Source organism: Sinohyriopsis cumingii, chromosome 2 (assembly GCF_028554795.1).
Source record: "Sinohyriopsis cumingii isolate HCF-2022 chromosome 2, ASM2855479v2, whole genome shotgun sequence".
Classification (NCBI taxonomy): domain Eukaryota; kingdom Metazoa; phylum Mollusca; class Bivalvia; order Unionida; family Unionidae; genus Sinohyriopsis; species Sinohyriopsis cumingii.
This window is the reverse complement of record NC_142962.1, coordinates 117,304,087-117,326,837: the sequence shown is the minus strand read 5'-3', so window position 1 is coordinate 117,326,837 and position 22,751 is coordinate 117,304,087. Positions and strand designations below refer to the sequence as shown.

Sequence of the window (22,751 nt, the reverse complement as noted above, 5' to 3'; positions counted from 1 at the left end):
TGTTCACATTCCAAATAAAGCTTTAAAACTTTCATCACCATTAACCTTGTAGTGGAAAGGGCCTTCAATCTAATGGTGCTTCTGGGGACTGAATGCCCATTTTGGCACTGCTCAAGAACCCATTCATTCAAACCAAACTCTGCATTCGCATAGGGGCTTTACTCAGATTTTCTTCAGCTGTCTGGTAGTATCATGATGAACTGACTTTTTCTTGCACCAGCCATGCATCTGTTTTTGCAGCACACCAAATTCACATTCTGCAGTGTTCTTTTCTCAGCAAAGTCTGTAACTTTTAATTGAATTTGCAGTTTTTGTAAATTTTCCATCTTCATATATAAGTTGATGTTAAGCATCAGATGAGGTCAGATCAATACCTCAGCTTTGTCTTTTATTACTTCATTCCACACAGCATTGCAAAGTTTTTCCTATCCTATGTCATTCAGTAAATTTTCAGACCAGCATCATTACATGTAGCTAAAAGTAACTAATTTGTTTCACTCCAAGTATTTCAAAACAAGTTATGTACTTTTAGCTACATTTAATGATGCTGACCTGTAAATTTGAAGAGTTACAGATAGGATAAAATTCATGATTCTGTGTGAAATTAAACTAGTAACTTCTGTTTCATGAATATTAATGGTATCACTGTATGCTATTTCAGATTACTGGCAATAGTTAAATTGCATCACTGATGCTAAAATTCGTCATCATCAGTTTTGTTTTGAAAAGAGAGAGGGGAGGCATATGTATTTTATCATATTTTTCTTCTTTACCTCAAGATCAAAATAAAATATGACCCAGTATATGAGAGAGAGAGAGAGAGAGATTTCAGCCCTTCATGCTGTTGTGTAATTTAGTGGCCTTGTTTAGCTGAAGCATTTGTCAAAGAAAGAAAACTAACAGATTAAATAATAATAATAATAATGAGGACTTTAGATAGCGCCTAATCTTTAGAAGCTCTAAGCGCTTTACAACATTAGACAACACATATAAGATATAAAACATATAATAATATTATTACAAAAACAAACACCATGAAATTAGAAAAACATTAAAAAATAAAAAACTCAAAGTAAATGGAAACTACTAAAACACAAACCATACTAATTCAGTTTCGGAGATTAAATATTCACAGTATTTATATCCATATAGACTCCATTTAGGTTATAGATTGCATTGTTGTGAAATTAAAGTTTATAAGGACTTTCAGTTTCAAGAATTTTTCTAGCCTGAGTCAGCAAATAACAAGACATGTTTCACATCAGTTTCTAGCAGTGATAATGGTATGACCAGCAATCTGAAGATTTGTGTTAGGTTTGGAATCATGCTATGTACAGATGACACAAGTTTCTTCTGGACCTCTTTTAAGTTTGGCTTGGATTAAAAAATATTAAAAAATGTCTACACACTTCATTTCATTTGTAGAAAGCAGCACAGATTAGAAGTATGCCATTCACTGAGGACTCCATATCAGAGTCCTCTGATGATGAAGGGGGTTCTGTAGGGGACTCCATTGATGATGACATCATCAGTCCTACAAGTGCCAAGATGGCCATTAGAGATGGTGGCAGGAAGCAACACCTCAACCAAAGCAGCTCAGGGGCAACAAAACGGGGTAAGTGATTATAACTTATGAATAGATCTTGTCATAACTATATGAAAAATTAGAAATCACTCAGTTATGATATTTTACCATCAAGGTTTCTTAGATTATGGTTTCTGGTATTGAAAATCCATGCGGAACTATCTTGACCCAGTTACTGTCAGTGTGGAATGTTGTTCTTCATTACATGATTTGAAAAAATACAGTTTTCTTCATTTGGACCATAAATATTGTACCAGACAAATGAATGGGATTTTTAAGACTCTCTGTTAATAGCTTCTTTCACAGTTACATTTTCATAAGAAGACAAACATGTTCTACTTCCTACTGATTAATAGAGTTTTCATTTTCAGGTGTATCTCATGAATCATCTACCTCAGAAATTTCCTGTGATTATGCCGACCCTCCAGATGGTGCATCAAGCCACAGTGATTCTGAGAATTCAGAACCAGAACAAAAACTCCTCAAATATGCCGGAGACAAGAATAAATGTGTAAGTTCACCATAAGCTACTTTGACGAATTAACAGTGAATAATTTTAATGAATCATACTTATTGACACTCTCCCATATAAGTACAGTCAAACCTACCCTAACAGTCACCTATAGATATCAGTCATCTTGTCTCAATGACCATTCCCATTTCTCCCAGTGAACTTTTAATTAAGTAATGAATTAAACATTTACCTGCTTTCCACTCTTAACAGCCAGATGTTTCATAACTAAAGAGTGATTGGATACTGCTTAAAGTGGTCACTGGAGTGTATCAGTATTACAAATTAAACATTTGTTTTCCCAGTAAAGGCCTTCTTGAGGTAAAGACAAGTCAGAAGACAGAACAGAAGTCAGCGTAAGAAAAATTGGGAGATTTGCAAACATTGGTTTGGAGTTTTTATTCCAAATGAGGGAGGATTTTCAATGAGAATATTTAATTTTTATTGGAACTTGTCTTATCTCAACAAGGACATTCAGCATGGGTCACTATGTGAGTAGTCTTCATCTGTTCTTGTCCATTTCTGTGGGAACTTTTGTGTGATTTCTGAATCAGGGAACATTATTTTGACTAGATGTGAAAAATGACCTGCTGCTGTAAATGGAAAATTGTGTTCAGCTATAATGTTGACAAACTGTCTCAGCATCTATATCCTTGTTGTTGTTGTTGTAATGGGGTTTGATGCCATTATTCAACACAAGATAGGCTATACATGGCGGCCAGTATTAATGGTGGAGGAAGAATCCGGGAAGACCCTGGAAAGAACCACCGACCCACAAGAAGCTACTGGCAAGCTTTCTCACATACCCACATTAGCTGAGCCCAAGACTGAACCCATGCAGACAAAGGTGAGATGGCAGTGATCCGTAATGGTGTGTGCTTTAGACCACTCGGTCATTCAGGGCCCCGTATCCTTATTGACATCTGATGCTGATTCCATGAACATGATATCAAGGATGAAATATTTGTTCTTTATTGCATTAATGTGCATTATGATGCATAATGTTGTTCATGCCACCATGGCAGATTTTAAAATAACTTTTATGTAAAGGACAGAATGCATATTGATTTCCTTTGAACTTGATTCGAACTAATGAAATTCCCATTTTAATAGCAGCAGTTACTTATCCTGTCACTATTGCTTAGCTAATCTATTTTCCTGCTGAAGAAGTAACATCTGTATGATGTGAATACATCCTCCCAGAGTGGAGAAAAAGTCAGTATGACCCTTTGTCCTTTTGCACACCACTCTGTCGTATGGTCATCCGCAGAAGGTAGATGTGCCTATATGTCATTGTTTTCATGGATACCATGCTGTCCAGATGTCTGAAGCTGTTGTGACCAAGAAATTAATGCCTGTGGACACCTGATATACTACAGTTTGCAGTCTCTCTTTCTCTAGTGTTTAAGAATTTTCAGTGTTACAACTGTCCATTCATTTCTAAAAGAAACATATTGTAGCTTTTTCAGGGTTCCCACACTCCCAGGAAATTAGGAAAAAGTCAGGAGAAATGATGAGTATTTTCCTGACCATGAAAAGTCCTTGAATTTTGCAAATATTGGCGAAAGTCGGGGAAAACGTTGGAATTTTCCTCCATTTCTTGATGCCCGAAACAGTTATGTAATTGAGTCGTAACTGAATTGATCGTGAGTTAAATTTATTGAGTTCTAACCAGAATATTGGGAGGTTGTGTTATGGATCATTTGGGTGCTTGCCATAAATATATTTGTTGAGACAATCCAAACGCTCATTGGGTTAGATTTGTCTAGTAAACTTTTTTGATTCACATACAGTTCAATATCCCTATCTTTTTTAATTACATGGAACATTTGAAAACCAGTCTAGCATAACAAGAGGTCAACATGGTGGTGTTAAAGCATGGCCACTGAACGGATGGGCTAGCAAACGTAAATGTTGTTAAATCGAGTTATACCTGCATGAAATAGATATGAAAATTATTTTCTCAGAAATTGTGAGTATTAAAATCTTTATGTCTTTAATCTGCTGAAAGATGATAAAACTAATGTGTTGATGAAATTTGAGCTGGTTCTTGCAATTTTGATTGCTAGTTGCACAAGCACACAGAACCATCGTTTTCAAATATTGTAGAAAAAATATTAAATGAAAGTCATATACTGGTTGTAATAAAAATAGAAAAACGAAAGAGCACAAAATTCTCTATATTTATTCCAAGACCGAAATCCGGAGTTAACAAAACTACCATGTTGACATGTGCTCTCTCACACAGGGAGCATTTTGAAGCAAGGAACCAGACTACTCTGCTTGATGAATCAGACTGGCCAAGTTTCTTGTAGTTGTTCTCAAAATAAATATGCTGAGAATTATATGTTGTTTCTGGTTTTTTACAAAAGGTATCCAACTTTCATTTAATATAATTGAAATTTTGTACGACATTAAAAAGGAGTTTGTTGTTGATATCAAGTGACTATTGAATTTCTGATGTTGTTGTTTGAGAGTTGTGAAGTCATGTGACTATTAACACAAATGGCGAGTAATGGGTCAGGTTTCATCGATGCTGAGTTTCATCTAGTCTGTCAGCGGATTAAAGACATAACGATTATAATACTTGCCATTTTCGAGAAAATAAATTATTTTCTTATTGATTACAAGCAGGTATAAGTTGATATAACATACTTTAAATTTGCTAGGCCCACTGGTAAGCTATCTTACGATGGCGGCAGATTCCAGATTTTGTGTATGTAATTGCTCTGAACCCACACTCCATCCTAAATGTCCAAATGTGAAAGATGAATTGAAATATTCGGAGGAAACCCGGATTAGAAACATTTCGAATCTCTGAGCTGAACTTTGGTGCGGAAGTATTACACAGTGACATGTAGCTTCAAGCGCTGGTTTCAGATCCTAAACAGAATGCAGGAGAAATGAGAAATTGTCATCCCTTTTATTATATATTAAGAAACAATAAGAGCCCATGTATCAATACAGGTTTGGGGACTGGTTTATTGAACTACAAGAAGACAAGTTGATTTTACAGAAAATTCAGTCCTTGTTTATACAACAGTATATAATTTTGAAGGTCTTCTGTCAAAATTTAAATAAACCCTTGGGTAAATGTCTTTAAATGATGGAATTTTTAAACAAGTCATCTTAAGGAGTTTAGGTTGGTTGAAAAATCTTGTTTGAGATTTTATTGGCACACATAAATTCAGGGTTAAACTTTTTTTGTTAGAAAATAAGATTCTAATACTTTGCATTTATTGGTGTGGTTTTTTTCATACTGTGATAGGCGATGTTTACTTTGTATAACATGCACATTTATTGCTCTAGATTTCTTTAGAATTAAAGGTTTGAAAGGAAACAATAATGTATGCTCATTATGTTGTTTCCACGTAACAACATAATGCAGGTCAGCAAAGTAAAGTTAGAATTTGTATTCTGTACATTGAAATGGCTTTAAATGCCAATTTATAGGAATATAGTCAGATTTGTTTAGTGTGAGTCATTTTGTGGTTTTGTACATGATCATCTTTTCTGACATATGTTCTGGAGAGTCTTGAAAGAGAAATATCTTCATATTTGGAAAATGCATGTTTTATAATCCAAAATGCTCTCCATTCAGTAATGGTCATATGTTAACCTTGAAAAAATGAATTTCATTCTAGAAAAAAACCCTGGAAAAGACCTGGAAATTTATATTTCAAAAAGCGTGGGAACCATGCTTTTTGTTTTCCCCCATAGAACTTCGTTTTTGTGGGAATTTGGAAGCTACCTCATGTTCTACCTGTGGTGGTAGACACTTTTACTTCAAATATTAACTGAATGGTATGGGTTTAGTTGCTGTGTTCTAGGAACAATAACAGGCCCTGCTCAAATGTTGAGGACATTGTTTCCTCCATTTTTATTTTCAGCTCAGTAAAATAGTTTTAGCTTCATACAACGCGCAATGTTGACATTCATGTATTTGCATGTTACCTCAGTAAACAAATAATCTGAACTAGAATATCTTTTTACTTTTTATAAATAAGGAAATACTTAAACAATAATTTCCATCCTTTGTATATTTGTGCATAAATCAATTTTTGCATCAACCAGGGACCACACCACTACAAGAAAAACAAAAACATGTCAGCAAAACAGTCTGGGGGACAGTGTGGCCACAAAAAAGCCTCATGGGATACACACACACAGGCTGCATCAAGTGCTCCAGGTGCACTTGGTTTATGGTCTTGCAGCACCTGGTAGATTCCAAGCATATCTATCAAAGATGGAAGAACATTCCCTCTTCTTCATCCGATTTTTCTGGCTTTTCTTCCAGATCTCACATGTTAGGACAAACATCTTAACAGCTGTTGAGGCCCCTCTAAAAGGAGGGTCTTTACGTTCAAGAAGCCTTTCAATTTCACCTGTAGGGAGATGACGGAAAGTATTTTGTCCCAAATAGTTTTCACGCTTTAGGCAGCCAGTTGCTCCTTCTTGTTGGGGAGGTAGAGCACTGTGACCAATGGTAGTGCCCTCCCATTATGGAGGTACGGCACCGTAATGGGTTGCATCCTCCCATCAGAGAGGTAGAGCACTGCAATAGCAGGTTGCACCTCTATCTAAGGAGGTTGAGTGGTTGTGCCTGCCTTGAAGGAGGTTGCACACCATAGCCATTGGTTGCACCCTCCCTTTAAGGAAGTTGAGCACTGTGTTATTGGGTTGCTCCCTCCCATCGGGGAGTTTGAACACCGCAATACATATTGTGCCTCTGGCAACATCTTGGCCTCTTCCATTAGGGAGACAACACTTCACACCCATGATGCACAGGGTGAAGATGAGGTCTTCTCCATCTGGCACTCATCAACCTCATGGTACGGGGACAGATCCAGGACTGAGTTTCCCTTTCTATCCCCTCCACCATCCCACCCTGTGCAGAATTTACAATCCATGCACATGATTGAGGCTAGGGATGGGGACAGTTTTGGTATCCCCCCCACCCAATTATACCTATGGACCCTTATGGGATGTGAGGCCTTCCACCAAGGGACCTTGGTCCATTATGCCCCCATGGACTACTGGACCTTGCCATAACAATCAAAGTAATGCTGCAGCTCGTGACCCACCATCACCTCACCAAGTGGTTTCCTTTCTGAAGGCTAAAGGTGTTATATCATCGAGGGTAGATATATGTTCTCGTCTCCCCTCTGCATCTCCTGATCAACCAGGGACTGCGACATGTAGTACTCCTATGCCCCCTCAATCAAGGGACATAGTGATGCCCAGCCACTGTCCAACTCCAGCGAGTTTGAGACAGAACCTTTGGCAATGACACCTCTCAGGCCCACTCCTCATCTCAGGTGGATGAGGAGGAAGAAGCGATTTGGTCCTTTGATAAGGCAGTAAACAAAGTTTACCATTTGTTACCCCACATCTCGTGCCCCAAACAATCCGGCACACAGTCCAAAAAGATCCTTTCCAGTTTGAAAAAGATCTCCAGGGTATGACCTCATCCAGACCTTTTACTTCTCCCACATTCATCTATGATAGAGGAAATATCAAGGAGGTTTTCACAAGGCCAAAATATTGCTTGACAACATAGAGGGTGGTCTGTTCCTCCCTCTACATTTAGACCTCTTATCTTTTCTTCAAGCTACTGCATACATTCTTCAAAGTGGCCTGCCTGTTAAACCTCCAGTTTTGGATGCTGATGATGGCAAAAGTGGGTATTTCTTTGGGATCCTGGGCATGCCTTCCCATGAAAACATTTGTTGCCATGGAACAGTAATCCATTTGCTTGTAGCTATAGCCTCACATGCTGACCTTTTCACAGCTGCTTCCTTTAGTATGTTAAGAGAGGCCTCTCTGAATCCAGCCACATTACAGCATATGCTGTAGGCTGTGGCCAAAACATCCCAGCATGTATTATCTGTTGCCATGGCATTGTCAGCACAATTTTTGCACATCCGCCATGCTGCTGCATTAGACTCATTGAAGGTCTTGCTTAATCAAAGTAAAGACCTTCTAAGGGCTACTCCTCTAGATGCTGAGACCCTCTTTGGGGGACTTCATTCCTACCGTGGCTTCTCAAGCACCAACATCGATCTTTTACCTCCACTCCTAGTCCATCGCAATTGACCAGGAAATAAGGTCAGGCAAATCATCCTCATGGACCATCTGCCAAATTTATCAAGCAGACACAACCCCAGTCCAGTCCACAAATTCTTGCTAGACTAGCTCCTCCCTCGTCAGGTCCACAATGCCCAGGTCGCCACAGATGCAAGAGGAAATATTCTAACCCACGTTCCTTTCCTACCAGGGCAGGAAGGGCGGGAGCAGCCCTAGTAAATTACCCCCTCTCCTGCCATACATTCCCTTCCCAAACATTCCGGTAGGTGCTTGCCTAATACATTTCTCAGAGGCGTGGTAAAGCATCATGGACGATGGTTGGGTCGTCTCCATTGTAAATGAGGGTTATCAACTCCTATTTTGGGAACAACTCCTACTATCAAGGATCCCCATTTTCCTTCCCCAGCCCAATCCGGAAGAGGTGCACACCCATTTGCAGGAAGGGGCAGTTGAGATAGTTTTAAATGTTCATTCTCCCGCTGTCTACTCCCTACTCTTCCTGGCCACCAAGAAAACTAGGAAATTTCCAATCATGATCGATCTCTCCTTGCTCAACCAGCTTTTGTTGGAGGAAACCTTCAAGAACTTCCACAGCTCAGATCATTCTCATTGCCCCATTGCCACAATGTCTCACTGCCCAACGAACATGGTTCAACGATCTCCAAGACCTCTTGATAGATCAACACAGGGATCTCCTGTCACAGCACTGGGGATCCCTTCTCCACAACAGCCCAGACATTCTCCACCTTCATGCTTGGCTCATCTCAAATGATCTCTCCACCAGAACAAGTTTTTAGTATGAGTTAACATTGCATCATTGAAGTCAGGAGAGCTTCTACATCCAAGGTTTACGATGCCAGGTGGAGAATCTTCTGTGATTGGTGCAGTAGGAAACATGTTGATCCTATCCACCCTTCAGCAACTTCCGTTGCTGATTTCCTTTTGTTCCTGTTTGAGACCAAAAAATGTTTAGTGTTCACTATCAAAGGCTATCAAGCTGCCGTCTCCAACACTCTTAAATTCTTGCAGGTCACAGACATCAGTTCAGATCCGCATCTTGTCAGTCTTATAAAGTTTTTTAGACCTGTGTCTTGCTCCCTTGTGCCCAGATGGAATCTTTCCTGTGTTCTTCGGTCATTAACCAAAGCACCTTATGGACCATCAAGTGAAGCTTCCTTTTTGGATCTCACACTCAAAACTGTGTTCCTTCTCACTCTTGCCTTGGTAAGACGAAGAAGTAAAATTCATGCCTTGTCCACTGACTCTGGGTGTCTTAAGTTTAATTGGAACTATGACTCCATTTCTCCTCTCTGCCAGCCTGGTTTTCTTGCAAAAAAATCAGCTACCTTCAGTAGCCCCTTTACCCATGGAGATTTTCATTCTCAGTAAAATATGCACTGGGGACGATCAAGATATATTTGTATGTCTCATGCATGCTCTTCGCTTCTATCTTAATGTCTCCAAAGCACTAACAATTTGATGGCAATTTTTTTAATCAACTGCCCAAAAGGAAATGTGGGAAAAAAAGTAATGTCTGGTCGCCCATTTAGTGCCCATTTAGTCCCACACTGGCTAGTTATGCAATGTTTAAACCACAAACAAGAACAGCAACAAATAAAACTAATGGAGTTGGTCACATGATAGCATGCATGTGGAATGGGGTAGGGGTATTCTTGTAACATGGAATCCACTCTATATACAAGAGCGGTTAAATGTTAACTTAGGGTGCAAAGGACAGTTTTTATGCACAAATTTAATGTTGCATACACCTGCCTAACATAAAAATTCATGAAAAATAAAAGACATGGGTGACGTAAATAAGTTCCATATTTCTGGATATGTATAATAAAGCCATAAGAATATCATTCACTTGACCTGACAAGTCAGTGGGAATTTATTCAATAAAATGTTGATTCTCCCCACCCCCAGAGGCCATATTTGAGAACACATGATGCTAACAGTGCAAACACAAGCCCTTTCCCTGGGTATAACTTTGAAAAACATGAGTGACATAATAGCTTGATGCAATTCAAAGTTAGTTGTCATCCAGTCAGTTTTTGAGATATTCTACATGCCTTGAACCAATGTGTTTGCTGCTATAAGTGGCTAGCTCTGCTTCCTAGGTGACTATTGGTATTTCACTGGCTACATACTGTGCAGCGATTACATACATGAACATTCCTTACATCAATTTCACACAGGCCAGAAAGACCAGATTCACAGATATATCCAATCTCTACACAAAAATCTCAAAACGTCACACAATAGCCTTAAGCCAAGAAATTTGCCAGAGTATACAAAACTCTCCCCTGCCACCTAAGAGGAGTAAATAAACTCACCACTGTTCACAGAAGAATGTGGACATAAACCGTCTTCCAAACTGAAAGAACATAATCCAACCGCAGCATGTTTACACCATATAATAACTCTTATTAGGTGATGCAATTCAAATTTGTCTGTGTCTACTATAGTCCATTGTTCCAAATTAAATAATGCAAATATCTAGTCACAAATACATTACTGTCAATCTGTAATATCTGCATCCATAATCATTCCTTCACAATTTGAATGCTTAGAACTGACGGTGACACACCGTCACTGTTAAGCAGTTCTCTTTGTGACATCATACTGAACTTGTATATACATTTTGTGTTGAATAATTATGTTGTTTGAGTCGAGTATTCTATTCATTCGGAATAGTTGCTCTGTGATTTATAATTGGTAAAAATTTAACCTATTAATTTTAGTAGTTTTAGAACAGCACAAACATACGACGGGAATGTTTTTTTATGAGCAATAAATGAAAGGTCCAACATCTGAATCAAAATGAATGAAATTATTTTTCTTCTTTCACTCATATTTCTATTAAAATACAAACTATGTGAAAAAAAGAATATCAAACGGGTAATGATTTTGTATTTAATTTATGATGCTCATTGAATAAATTCAATATTAAATCATTACCTTTTTGAGATCCTCAATTTATGTAATGGTGGTCAAAACTTCACTAGAGCTTATGTTGAATTGTTTTAAATCATACTGATGTTAAATAAATCTTGACTTCATTTTTGTAGGATATGCTAGATAAGTGTGGCTACCTGTCCAAATTGGGAGGGAAGGTGAAGACTTGGAAGAAGAGATGGTTTGTGCTCAGGAATGGAGAACTTTTATACTATAAGTCTCAGGTAAATGAGTAACAAATAATTTTCCTTTTTTTATATACTTTTATTAATCTCCAGTAATTACAGGAGTGCTTCATAATAACACCCAACTTTGACAAACCATTTATTTTAGGCTGTAACCAAACACTGTGAAATTGAGGCTTTCATTTCTATTGCTAGTGTTTCATGTGGTGGTGGGGAGCAACTTACACTACAATAAAAAAAGATATTTTCTCTCTAGAGCTGAAATGAGTAAGCAAACGTTTGAATAGAAACCGGAATTTGAATATTTGTTTACCAGTTGCGATGAGCGGCATTTTGCATAGAAAACAAACAAGACCAAATATAGACTAAGCAACATAAAATTTGTTTCCAGGGGAAGAACTTACAATCTGCTGAATCACCTGAAATTAAAACTCTGTCTTCAGTTATAATCATAATACACCGCTCCCTTAATTACTCGCACCCTGATAATTTGCGAACCCTGATCCCTATTTGTTGAACTTGAATAAAATCGTGATCAAAATTGGTAAGGGAGTTGTGTTCCTGGTACCTGGCCCTGGTAGAGGTTACATTATACAGTTTGCAGAAGTCAAAAACCCATTTCACACCTGTTTCCATGCACATACTTCTTGTATAAAAAATGAGGTCAGTATCCATGTCCGGGTTTCACGGAAAACATTTATCTGTTATTAAGTCTGAATATGAGTTTCAGAAACTCATAATGTCTAGTTTGGGCATTTTATTGCTGATTGTAATGTCAGTCGCATCCGATGTTTCTGGACAGTAGATTGATATTTTTCATGTTTGATTACAACAGGGCATATATCATGTATGATGATTATCAGTGGATCAGTTTGAAACTTTGTACATGTTATAACCATAATCGAAAGATGTGCATTTCAACAAATCATTTTATTCATGCAATTTTAATCTCAATAATGCCATACCTGTTGCTGTTGCATTGTTGGTAGTTTTCCATTTCAAAAACACGCTGACCATATAGTGAGAATTTGTCCTCTCATTCAGTTGAATAGAAGATTTCAGAACACTGGATAACCCAAGATACCCTGTACTTTTGATGTTCATGTGAACTGTTTGATTTTCATGATTTCATGACTGTAATGTCTGCACAGTTGATGTCCAAGATTTGCTGTCACTTCTGGGATTATTGAGCACTTTATCTATATCTGTTGGGTTCACATCCCTGATTGAGGTTTCTATCAGTTTATTTAAGCTCAGATTTATTGATTAGAGAAAGAACTAATTTGGTTGTGTTTTGTTTTTAGCTATTGGTACATACTTTGTAAAATTTGACCTATTCTTGCACAACGGTAGTCCACAGACTCGACTGTGATTCATATTATTATTTATTACAAATCGTTGTAATTCACTTCACCTACATTGTAAATTTGGCTATTTTTATACTTGGTAAAGCTGGTTGCACAACATTTTTTACCTTCATATCACGTGCTTGGTTATCAAACACAGGTTCTTTTTCAAAATTAATTTTTGATAGCTGACCTTTGAGTTTTACAAATTTTATTGGCAATTGTACCAGCAGGTTATTTGCTAATTTAGTAGTTTGTTGCTTTCCTTTAATCATTGTTCACTCCTTTATCAAGTATTTTCATGTATAGAGTTTTGTATTGCTTCCTTAGTTTTGCAATAAATAGTAGGGACATTCAAGTGAGGCAGCTTGTTACCAAAATTATCAAAATTTTGCATTGAGTTAGTCCATACAAACCGTGTGATACTTTTAGGTGCACAACCTCCATCATGAACCCTGCTAACAGATACAGCATGCATTCAGTGTCATGTATGATTCCTGTATTAAATAAAGCAGCTCAACACTCATTTTCAAGGTGTGTCCATTAATCTCTTGCTCAGAGAGAGATGAAGATCCTGCCGTCTCTTTGCCTGTTGAAACACCTGCAGGTTCTTCATTCAGACCTAGAGATGTTGAACATGTATCTCATATCAAACAAAACCTAGGTCTCTAAGGAAGTTGTGGACAGAATTGCTGAGAGCATGAAGTCCCACCACTTTGAAAGCCCTTAAAAGCAAATGGAGAATTTTCTCCCTCTGGCTCAAGCAGAAACACATCTTAGTATATGGGGTTGACCAGCTGTCTCCTATTGTGCTGCAAGGGGAAGCTGACTCAGTGGTTAGTGTTTCATATTATCACACACTTTTGCCGTCATGAAATGCAGGACACAGGCCAGAAAAATGACCTCTCTGATGTTGGTATATTCACATAACTGATTATCATCGCTACATTTTTGTTTTGATTTTCAGCTTACCTGTATCACAAATTCATAACTTTCAACACAATATTTATTCCACCTTTGATGTTGATGAGCTGTTTGTTCTGGTGTTTCCTTTTGTTTGTAAATAGAAGAGTTGTCTTTTGTTTTCTGACAGGAGGTCAGATATTTGTTTCAACCATGAAACTGGCTGGAGAAAAGGGATTTTGTATGGCAGCAATGCTGGTACCGGTTTGTTGTACAACAACAATGCACTCCAGTTAACTGTTGTAAAATCTTAAGAGGGTTGAGCAGGATGAGATGCTATGCATAATAGCAGTACTGAATTATTTGGCCCTCAAAAGTGGACTGATCAACCACTATCATTGTCAATCAGTTAAGGTTATGAAGACTTGCTTTGTTGGGTAGCACGATCACTGTAGCTAAATAAACAGGTACTTATTTATGGTCAGTTAAATCAAAGCAAACTATGTCCAAGTTATTAAGGTATTACAGTTATTTTTAAATCATTATTTCAGAAACTTCTTTATTGTATTTTGAAGGTATTATTTAAGTTTGGTGCAATGCAGCGCTAACCCAAGACCAGATTAATTTCTTGCGCATATGGACTTGCCAGTTTAGGTTGCTGGTATAGCATCTGAGTGCGTGTTCCAGACTGTGTAATGGATGTCTGAGATGATATTTACAAGTTTTCACCTCTGAGACATCTCATCCCAAAGTGCACATAAGCATAGTGACAGGATACCTTCCAGGGTCATTCAGCACCTTCAAAAAAATGGGGCCAATTCCAGTTGAAGGGAATACAACTTCCCCCACCTCTTGGCTATTCTCCTAAAATTGTAGTCAAATAACGTATAAAATATAAAAAAAACAATTTTGAAGTAATTTGTTTATTTGCTAATATTTACCCGATCATAATATGGGCTCACCCTTCCAAGTTCTCATCTTGGTTACATCCCTGATAGATTTATGCCCATCTACTCCAGTGGTAACTGACAATTAATAGGATTTGGTGCAAGTCCGTCGATCGTTGGGGAGACCACTCAAGTCTGACTACACCCATCCTTTAAGCAGTTTTGTTGTTAAAGCAAGCCAAAATATGTGGCAGATATCTTAGCTTGTGAGAATTGCATTTGTGAGGTAGTTGATGTACTGCTAGAACATTATGATTGGGTGTTAATGTTTTCCTGAAAAAATTTGTCTGAAATATGTGCATGATATCTCTTTCATTTTTATATTTATGTGCATTGCATATTTCTTGTTTTCAGCATGATGTTTTACGCAAGCCTCAGGGATCAATCAAACTTGATGAAAAAACACGCATCACTAGGTCTAAAGAGCAACTGACATTTGAGGTATAGTGCTTGTGTGTGTGTGTGACTTGGATTTTTAACATAGCTTTAACAATTTTTAAGTCATATCGCCACGATGTCTGCATTGTGGCAGTTTATATTGATGTCTAGCACTGGGGCATCATGCCGCAGACATGTAGCATGATGTCCCATCCAGTCACATTATGCTGACACCAGGCTGACCGGTCCTAGCACTAACCTGTTAATGCTGAGCACCAAGCGAGGAAGCTGTTAGTACCATTTTTGTAAGTCTTTGGTATGACTCAGCTGGGGATTGAACCCATGACCTCGTTCATCCGAGTCAAATGCTCTAACCACTAGGCCACCAGAGTGGTTATATAGTGCTTGAAAATACATGTAATGATGAAATGGATTTGCATTGAAGCTCATCACCTATTGCAATAAGAGTCTATTTTTTTCATCTGAAGTTTGGTAGCCCAGTTCAGAGTAAATACCAGTTATATAATAGCCATAATACAAGAGTTAAAATTATAACCTAAGGCATCTTGTAATTAATTATATTATTTAATTACTCAAGAATGTAATCCAGATATGATGTGTACTGATCAAATATTTGCTTTGTTGTTTGAATGCTTATTATATTTATATAAAACTTTTCACTGTCAATGTAATTTATTTATTCTCCAGTTTTTTATGGTTGCTCAATAGACTAAACCCTTCAGAAATGTTGTCTCATAGAACATATTATGAAAACTGAAAATGTCAGTTGATTCAGACTCTGTCCACATATTTTACTCATCAGAAGTTTGAAGAAAATAGTTTGAAATATGAGTGTTGTTAAGTTGTTAACCTATTTGAAAGGACAAAAGTTTCAGTGATTTTTTTCAACTCCCAATCTGTTTTCAGATTACAAACTCCAAGAGGACTTACTATCTAACAGCAGACACTCACTCGGAGACTGACAGATGGGTCAGAGGTAATTTATACTTTATAACTTTTCACATAAAACTGCTATTCAGATATGTAATCCAAGGGTCACAGATTCAACACCTGGCCAGGCCAGCAGGGAACGGGCTTCCTCAGTGTAGTCCTTGGAAAAAGCACTTAGTTCCTTATTTCCTTGCATGATATAGCCAATAATGTTTTAAAAGTGCCATTATAACCAGCAAAAATATAGTCTACCACAAATTAATAGAAAGTGAAATTAAAAGTAACAGAACAGAATCTATTTTGAAGATTCAGGTATGTGTAGATTTTGCAGCATGTTACATTTAGTTCATATTTTGCTTACTGAAGTAATAGCAATAAAGTCAGTTAACTACATTGAATGTTTTTAATTTAATCATAAATTCCCCAGACCACGACTCAAGAATGATAACAACCACAAGAATTACCACATACCACAACTCAAGAATGCCAAACTCTCTGCAATCTGAATGTACACAGTTATCTCATCTGCTGAACTTTTGACCCCACCACGTTTTGATACTATGTAGACATGTAAGCTTATTTCTGCACATACTTTTCGGTAACAAGTTTTTATTTCCAAACTGATGGAAATGTGCCAGTGATAAAGTTTGATCAGGACAACTGCAGCCAGCTCTTAAAAATTTCCGATTTTAATAGTACAAAAACAGATACCAACTTATGCACATTTTGGCAGAAAATCCAAGCTGTCACATATGAACTAAATTAATACAAAGTATCCTTTTTTTGTTTAAATTAATTCTGACAAGATTGCTGGTGAGATCATTGCCATAGCAAAGAACGCACTAGGCAAGGTTTATTTGGCTTGAATAACACATTAATGTTCATAGATGGTTGCAGAAAATTCAGGTTCCTTTTGGAGGAATTGATTCAGTTTACTTTGAGAAATAATAAAAAGCTCTAAAAGCTTTTCTTTCAGCACAAAACATCAGCACTTTTTGAAATGATGAACCAAGCTTTCCACTTGAGCAGGCAAGACAAGCAAGACATGAACTCCTAGTGTATTAGCACATAAGCATTAAACCCATAATAATATTATCCAAGTTGACAGCTGAATGTAGTCACCGATGTAAAACATTTAATCTTTAATACAAAACTTCAGCCTTGTTCAGCTTTCTGCTTAAAGGGGACCAACATGCAAAACTTAAATTCGCGCAAACTTCATATATAATTTGCTATATGTATAAGGTTCATTTTCTGAAAATTTTTACCTTTTATTCTTACTCGTTATGAAGAAATTATGAAAAACCAATCATCTCTCCCAATCCTTCTTGAATAGAACAACGCGCTTCCCTCCCCCTGTAAAAATAGCAGGTGTGATGTCATTTGAGACACTGTGTACACGCTGGCATTGTTGATCATGTATTATGGAGAACTCGCCCTGGTTGTTAAGGCTTTATTTATTGTTGTTTTTCTTCAACTAAATAACTTATTAAATCTATAAAATTTGCAACTTTTCAACTTTTCCTTTTGATCAACTCCGCTTCTGTACTTAATGAAAAAGAAGTGGCATCTATCCCTTTTGCTCTGCTCTTCAAATCATTAAATGCATTTTAACTGGAAAAATAGAGCGGGTGTAAGCATAATGTGACATCTGCAGTTTTATACATGAAAGGGCTCCAACCTAATAACTAAAGTCATCCTGGGACGACTTTATGGCATGTGTCTTTATAACCCGAAATCAACTGAGTTCTTGGCATCAATAATCCAAAGAGTTATAGTATCATCTCTCTAACTGAACAATTTAATCTGATTTTTCATTGAGATTTGCTGACCATTGACGAATGATACTTGAACTCGATAAAAACCATCATTGACACCTACTCATGAAATCCGGTCGCTGTTGAGTTCAACATCAGGGTTAATGCACAGAATTCGGATGGTTTCTGAAAGCTATCATGTACTATGCACATCATTTAGTTTATTTCTTCTTTTTTGTCAGTGTTCGTAATTTTATTATTTCTCAATAACTAAGTTAAAGTTGAACGAGAAGTTTAAAAAATATTTCACTACTAAATTGCCGATGCACAATAAACATGATTACGTTTTTTATTATATATAACAATACCATGATCACGCGTACTAATGGGATTTTGTTACTTTAAATGCATATTTGAACTGCTCAACCTACTTCGGACATAATGAGAAGATCATCTTCAAAAACAAATTTAAATGTCACATTTAATCCAAATCAGCTTGGAAGTTTGGAGAATCAGCCAGATATATGGGCCGAATCAGTCAGCAATTTGTACTGAATCATCCTGGTCTAAGAGTAATTACCACATTAATGAATAATGTTATTATAATAGATTTATCAATCAAGAAAGTTAACAGTAACATTTGTTTAAAAAAAAATTTAAAATTTTTTATCGTGGTGTTTAGGTGTGTGTAGTTATAAGAAATCTAACAAGTTTATATGAACACACAGACTTTCAATTATAAGTGATTTATTTTTCTATTATCACCATTACACAAAAAAGATGAATTCAGAATGGGAAGGAGGGGTTTATGATATAACGAGTGGAAAACAGTCTTGAACGTAAGTGTGGAAGAAAAAATGCATATTCATCCGATGCAGTTACATACAAAATCAAACGTGCATAATAAATTGATGTTGGAAACATTGGATGAAAAAGCGTAAACATTTCTTTAATGTTATTTCATTTGGTAGATAATTTCTTACTTTTCAAAGGTGGAGAAAAAAAAAAGAGTAAAATATATAAGGATTGTTCCAGAACTGATATTATTCACACAATTTAGAGCTGCGCATTGAACCATCTTGTTTCTACTTGACACTTCGCTGCACAAATTGAATACAACTCGTATAAGTTAATCCTCTCAAATGACGTCACATTCTGCTTGTATGGAAGGGAGCTAACAAATTTGCGGCAGGTTCTTTCCATTTGATCTCAGAATACAGGACAATATTTTGTATGAAATGTTTGTGCATATACAATAGATGCAAAGAAAAAATAGTCTGGATAGATTATATACACAAACTACTAAATATCCTTCTATTTACAATAAAATTGTTCAGGTCTGGGTTTTCGTCCCCTTTAAGCAGTGAGGCAGATAAGACAGGAATCCCTATTATATTACTGTATAGACTTTAGACCTGTGGTGATACTATCATAGAGTTTTACTTGAATGCAGCATCTGTTGTAAAAGAATTGTGACTTTTTAAAGTTTTAATGTGAAACTGGAGGCCCCGAGTGGCCGAGTGGTCTAAAGCGCTCTCCGTTACGGATCACTGTCATCTCACCTCTGTCTGTGTGGGTTCGAGTCTTGGATTCAGCCAATGTATGTGAGAAAGCTTGCCAGTAGCTTCTCATGGGTCGGTGGTTCTTTCTGGGTTTTTCCTGGGTTCTTCCTCCATCATTAATACTGGCCGCCATGTATAGCCTATCATGTGCTGAAAAATGGCATTAAACCCTACAACTACAACAATTAATGCGAAACTTTAACAAAATTAACATAACCACAAAAGTTTTGATTACTGTATATCATCATGCTTTTGCAGGAGAGACAGAATTATAATTGCAAAGTTCAACAAATGTAAGTTTCTATTAATTTCATTCACATAAAAATTGTACCAATACAATCACAGGTGATGATGCCATCATATCAGTTACCATTGTTATTTCTGCCACAGTAGGAACATTGTGGTTGTAGGGAGTGAAAGATTGGCAGTGTAATATATCTGACCTTGGATTATCACATGAAATTTCTTTCTGATATTGGATTATTGTGTCAAATCACTTTCAACTAGAAATTTAACAGAAGCATGAAAATAATCCATCCAGACAATGCATTTATGTTTGTTCCATTTTCATTTATCATTCATGGCTCTGTTTTGCATTAGAGCTTTCATATTTTTCAAAATGTATTCATCATTTTATTATTATGACTCTATGGTCTTAAAATAAGTAATAGAAAAGAGTGTGAACCAGAAAGTTTTGTAAAATTCAGCAGATGATTTTTTTCCTCTTAATACATTGTGAAGAATGGAAAATGAATGTATGGTATTGCAAAATGAATCTGGAATGGTCCTAGAATTTCAAACTCAAGTCCTGATAATTAAAGTTCTGAACAAACTTTAGTGTTAGTCTAAAATAAATAATCCAATGTTGGAAGTGTTGATGTGCCTGTGGTGGCCTGTGTCATATTGATGTGCTAACAGTCTTTAGTTGAGTCACAATAATACAATCCAGGAATATATCCTTATTTGAATTTCACTATAAAATCCAAGTCTTTGTTTCCAAGAATTTTATTTTTGAGCACTTTGTATTTTCAGAAACAATAAACATGAATGAAATAATTTGAAAAATTAAATAAATTCATGCCCAAATAAAATACTTGGACACCACAATAATACAACTGATCCTGCTCAGATCTTGCAGCTGGAATAAATAATGTAAAGAAAAATAAGATTATATAGTCCTCTATTTGACCTCAGGTCACAATTAACATTTTCTAAAAAAAGCAATTACCTAAAGAAAAATTTCATTCTAGAAAGTTCCAAATTTTTACAAATCTTAGTTATAATTAGATAGTCTGTTTTTAAAAATTATAAAATGTGGTAAACAACAGGTAGACCTGCTAGTCCATGGAGAATTTCAATGTTCTTGACTCAGATTGAGATAAAGTTGTTTATGAAACTGAAATCAGTGATTCAGGTCAGGTAGAAAATGAACTTGATTTTGGACAAGGTCAGGTCCAAAATACAATTATCCATTGCATATATGCAGACATCATAGCAATATGACTGAAAAATTTGAAAGCTATGTTAAAAATCTAAATAACACACACAGACACATGGAACTTTTACGTGTCATAAAACAGTACATTATTTCTGAGCTCTGTAGCATCAGCATTTATGCTACAGCAAAGTGGGTGGAATTACCACCAGAAAAAATAGAAAGATGCAGATTTATATTTTTTTCTTCCATTAATTAATACATATTTTTTTATACCTGATTTTTTTTCAGGTTAAAAATTACTCATTTTGGAAACAGAATTGGTGTCCATATTTTATACTATTTGGCCTTAGATCTAAAGCAGAGCAGTCTGAACTGCACACGAACAGATGAACCTTTGCAAAAAAGTAGGATATGTTTCAGATTTGGAGTATAATGCAGCCAGAACAGTGTGTCCAGTACTAAAACAAAGTCCAATCTTTTCATTCTTCTGCGCAAGCATGGCCATAATAGCTAATCATAAACGTTTTTTATGCACCAGTTTAATTTAATCTCTCAGAAATGTGTTTGAATCCATTCAAAAACATACCAGAATATGCATTTCCTACTGCCATTTCAGGAAACAAAATGAAAACAATATCGGGGGCAAGTAATTAAATGACATGGTGCTAATCTGACCTCCGCCGAGTGGTCTAAAGTGCTCACCATTCCAGACCACTGCCATCTCACCTCTGTCTGCATGGGTTCGAGTCCAAAGCTCGGCTAGCGTGGGTACGTGGGAAAGCCTGCCAGTAGTTTCTCGTGGGTCGGTGGTTCTTCCTGGGGTTTTCCAGGGTTCTTCCTCCACCATTAATACTGGCCGCCATGTATAGCCTATCTAGTGCTGAAAAATGGCATTAAACTCTAGAACAACAACAACAACTAATCTGACCTCCAAAATGGACACCATGCCATTTTAAAAATCTTGTTATCACTACCACTCCAAAACAGACACCGTGCCATTATATAAATCTTGTTATCACTACCACTCCAAAACAGACACTGTGCCTTTTTAAAAGTCTTGTTATTACTTCCACTCCTAAACGGAAAGTCATATTGACATGGGGTTTTCTGTTCTTATATTGTCTCGTTGGTCCTAAATTAAAATGATACAGATCTGACAGAACTGCCACTATGGTAACTGTCTTGAAAATTTTGTTATGGTTACTCTTTGTTAGTGTTCTTTTTCAGTATTCATGACACCAATTTTACTTTGCCGACTATTTTCAGTAAAACTTACAAAAGGTAGAGATTGTGTTATGGAATGGTCTCAGTGTTAGAGAAATTCATAGTTATAAGTTTTTGTTGGACAGTAAGATGACTGATAAGAATATTTTGACAAGTCACTTTTCACTTTTCTTTAGCCACTTGTATTGGACAAGTGGGTGAAAAATAATTTGTACAGCCCTAATCACTGTTTGCTCATGTGCCTTTTTTATTTAATAAGTGCATTTCTACTGGAGGTTTCATCTGAATTAAAAAAAACACCTGATGGGGAAACTAATGATCGATTTATAAGATTACCACTTCAGTTGTTTTCCTTCCAGTTTTGCAGAAGGTTCTCAAGAGACAGGCTACCAGTTTTCTTTTGGACCAAGTGGAGACAAAGGCAGTAATCAAAGGAAATCTCACTAAGGTAATTACAAGAAAACATTTTTATCACACTTTACTAGTTTCAGAGATGAAAGCATTACTTTGTTGCCATTAGTCATGTCATGATTGCTGTCAGGTTATGTCATGATTGCTGACATGTCATAATTGCTGTCAGGTTATGTCATGATAACTGTCATGTCATGATTGCTGTCAGGTTATGTCACGATTGCTCTCAAAATATTTTCAGTAATGTAAAACATTCTGACAGGAACCTATTTTGTCTTCCTATACAATACATGGAGCAATCGTCCCTCTTTTAGAGACCCACTAACTGTAATTCCTTGTATGACAGTTTATTATATACTCAGCTCATTACCTCGTTTCCAAATACACCGCTCCCTCGATAACTCGCGCCCTGATAACTCGCGAACCCGCTTATAACGCGGTGTCCGGCGTGGATCCCGTTTTTTTTTTTAAAGAAAATATTTTTTAAAAATGAAGAAATTCGTGA

The 22,751-nt window shown here is 36.6% G+C and overlaps 1 protein-coding gene across 3 annotated transcripts in view; it reads left to right on the top strand.

Moving 5' to 3' along the window:
* Window positions 1–22,751, top strand: part of LOC149805675 (pleckstrin homology domain-containing family H member 2-like) — a 349,103-nt gene that overhangs the window by 252,075 nt on the left and 74,277 nt on the right. For all 3 annotated transcript variants that reach the window (XR_016419762.1, XM_089950325.1, XM_089950326.1), the window contains 6 exons: window positions 1,426–1,615; window positions 1,957–2,096; window positions 11,258–11,368; window positions 14,880–14,966; window positions 15,831–15,900; window positions 22,195–22,283. Coding sequence is in view for 2 of the 3 variants with exons in the window: in XM_089950325.1 (XP_089806451.1) it covers window positions 1,426–1,615; window positions 1,957–2,096; window positions 11,258–11,368; window positions 14,880–14,966; window positions 15,831–15,900; window positions 22,195–22,283 (687 nt within the window). In the remaining variant the exon portion in view is untranslated. The remainder of the gene's footprint in view (window positions 1–1,425; window positions 1,616–1,956; window positions 2,097–11,257; window positions 11,369–14,879; window positions 14,967–15,830; window positions 15,901–22,194; window positions 22,284–22,751) is intronic.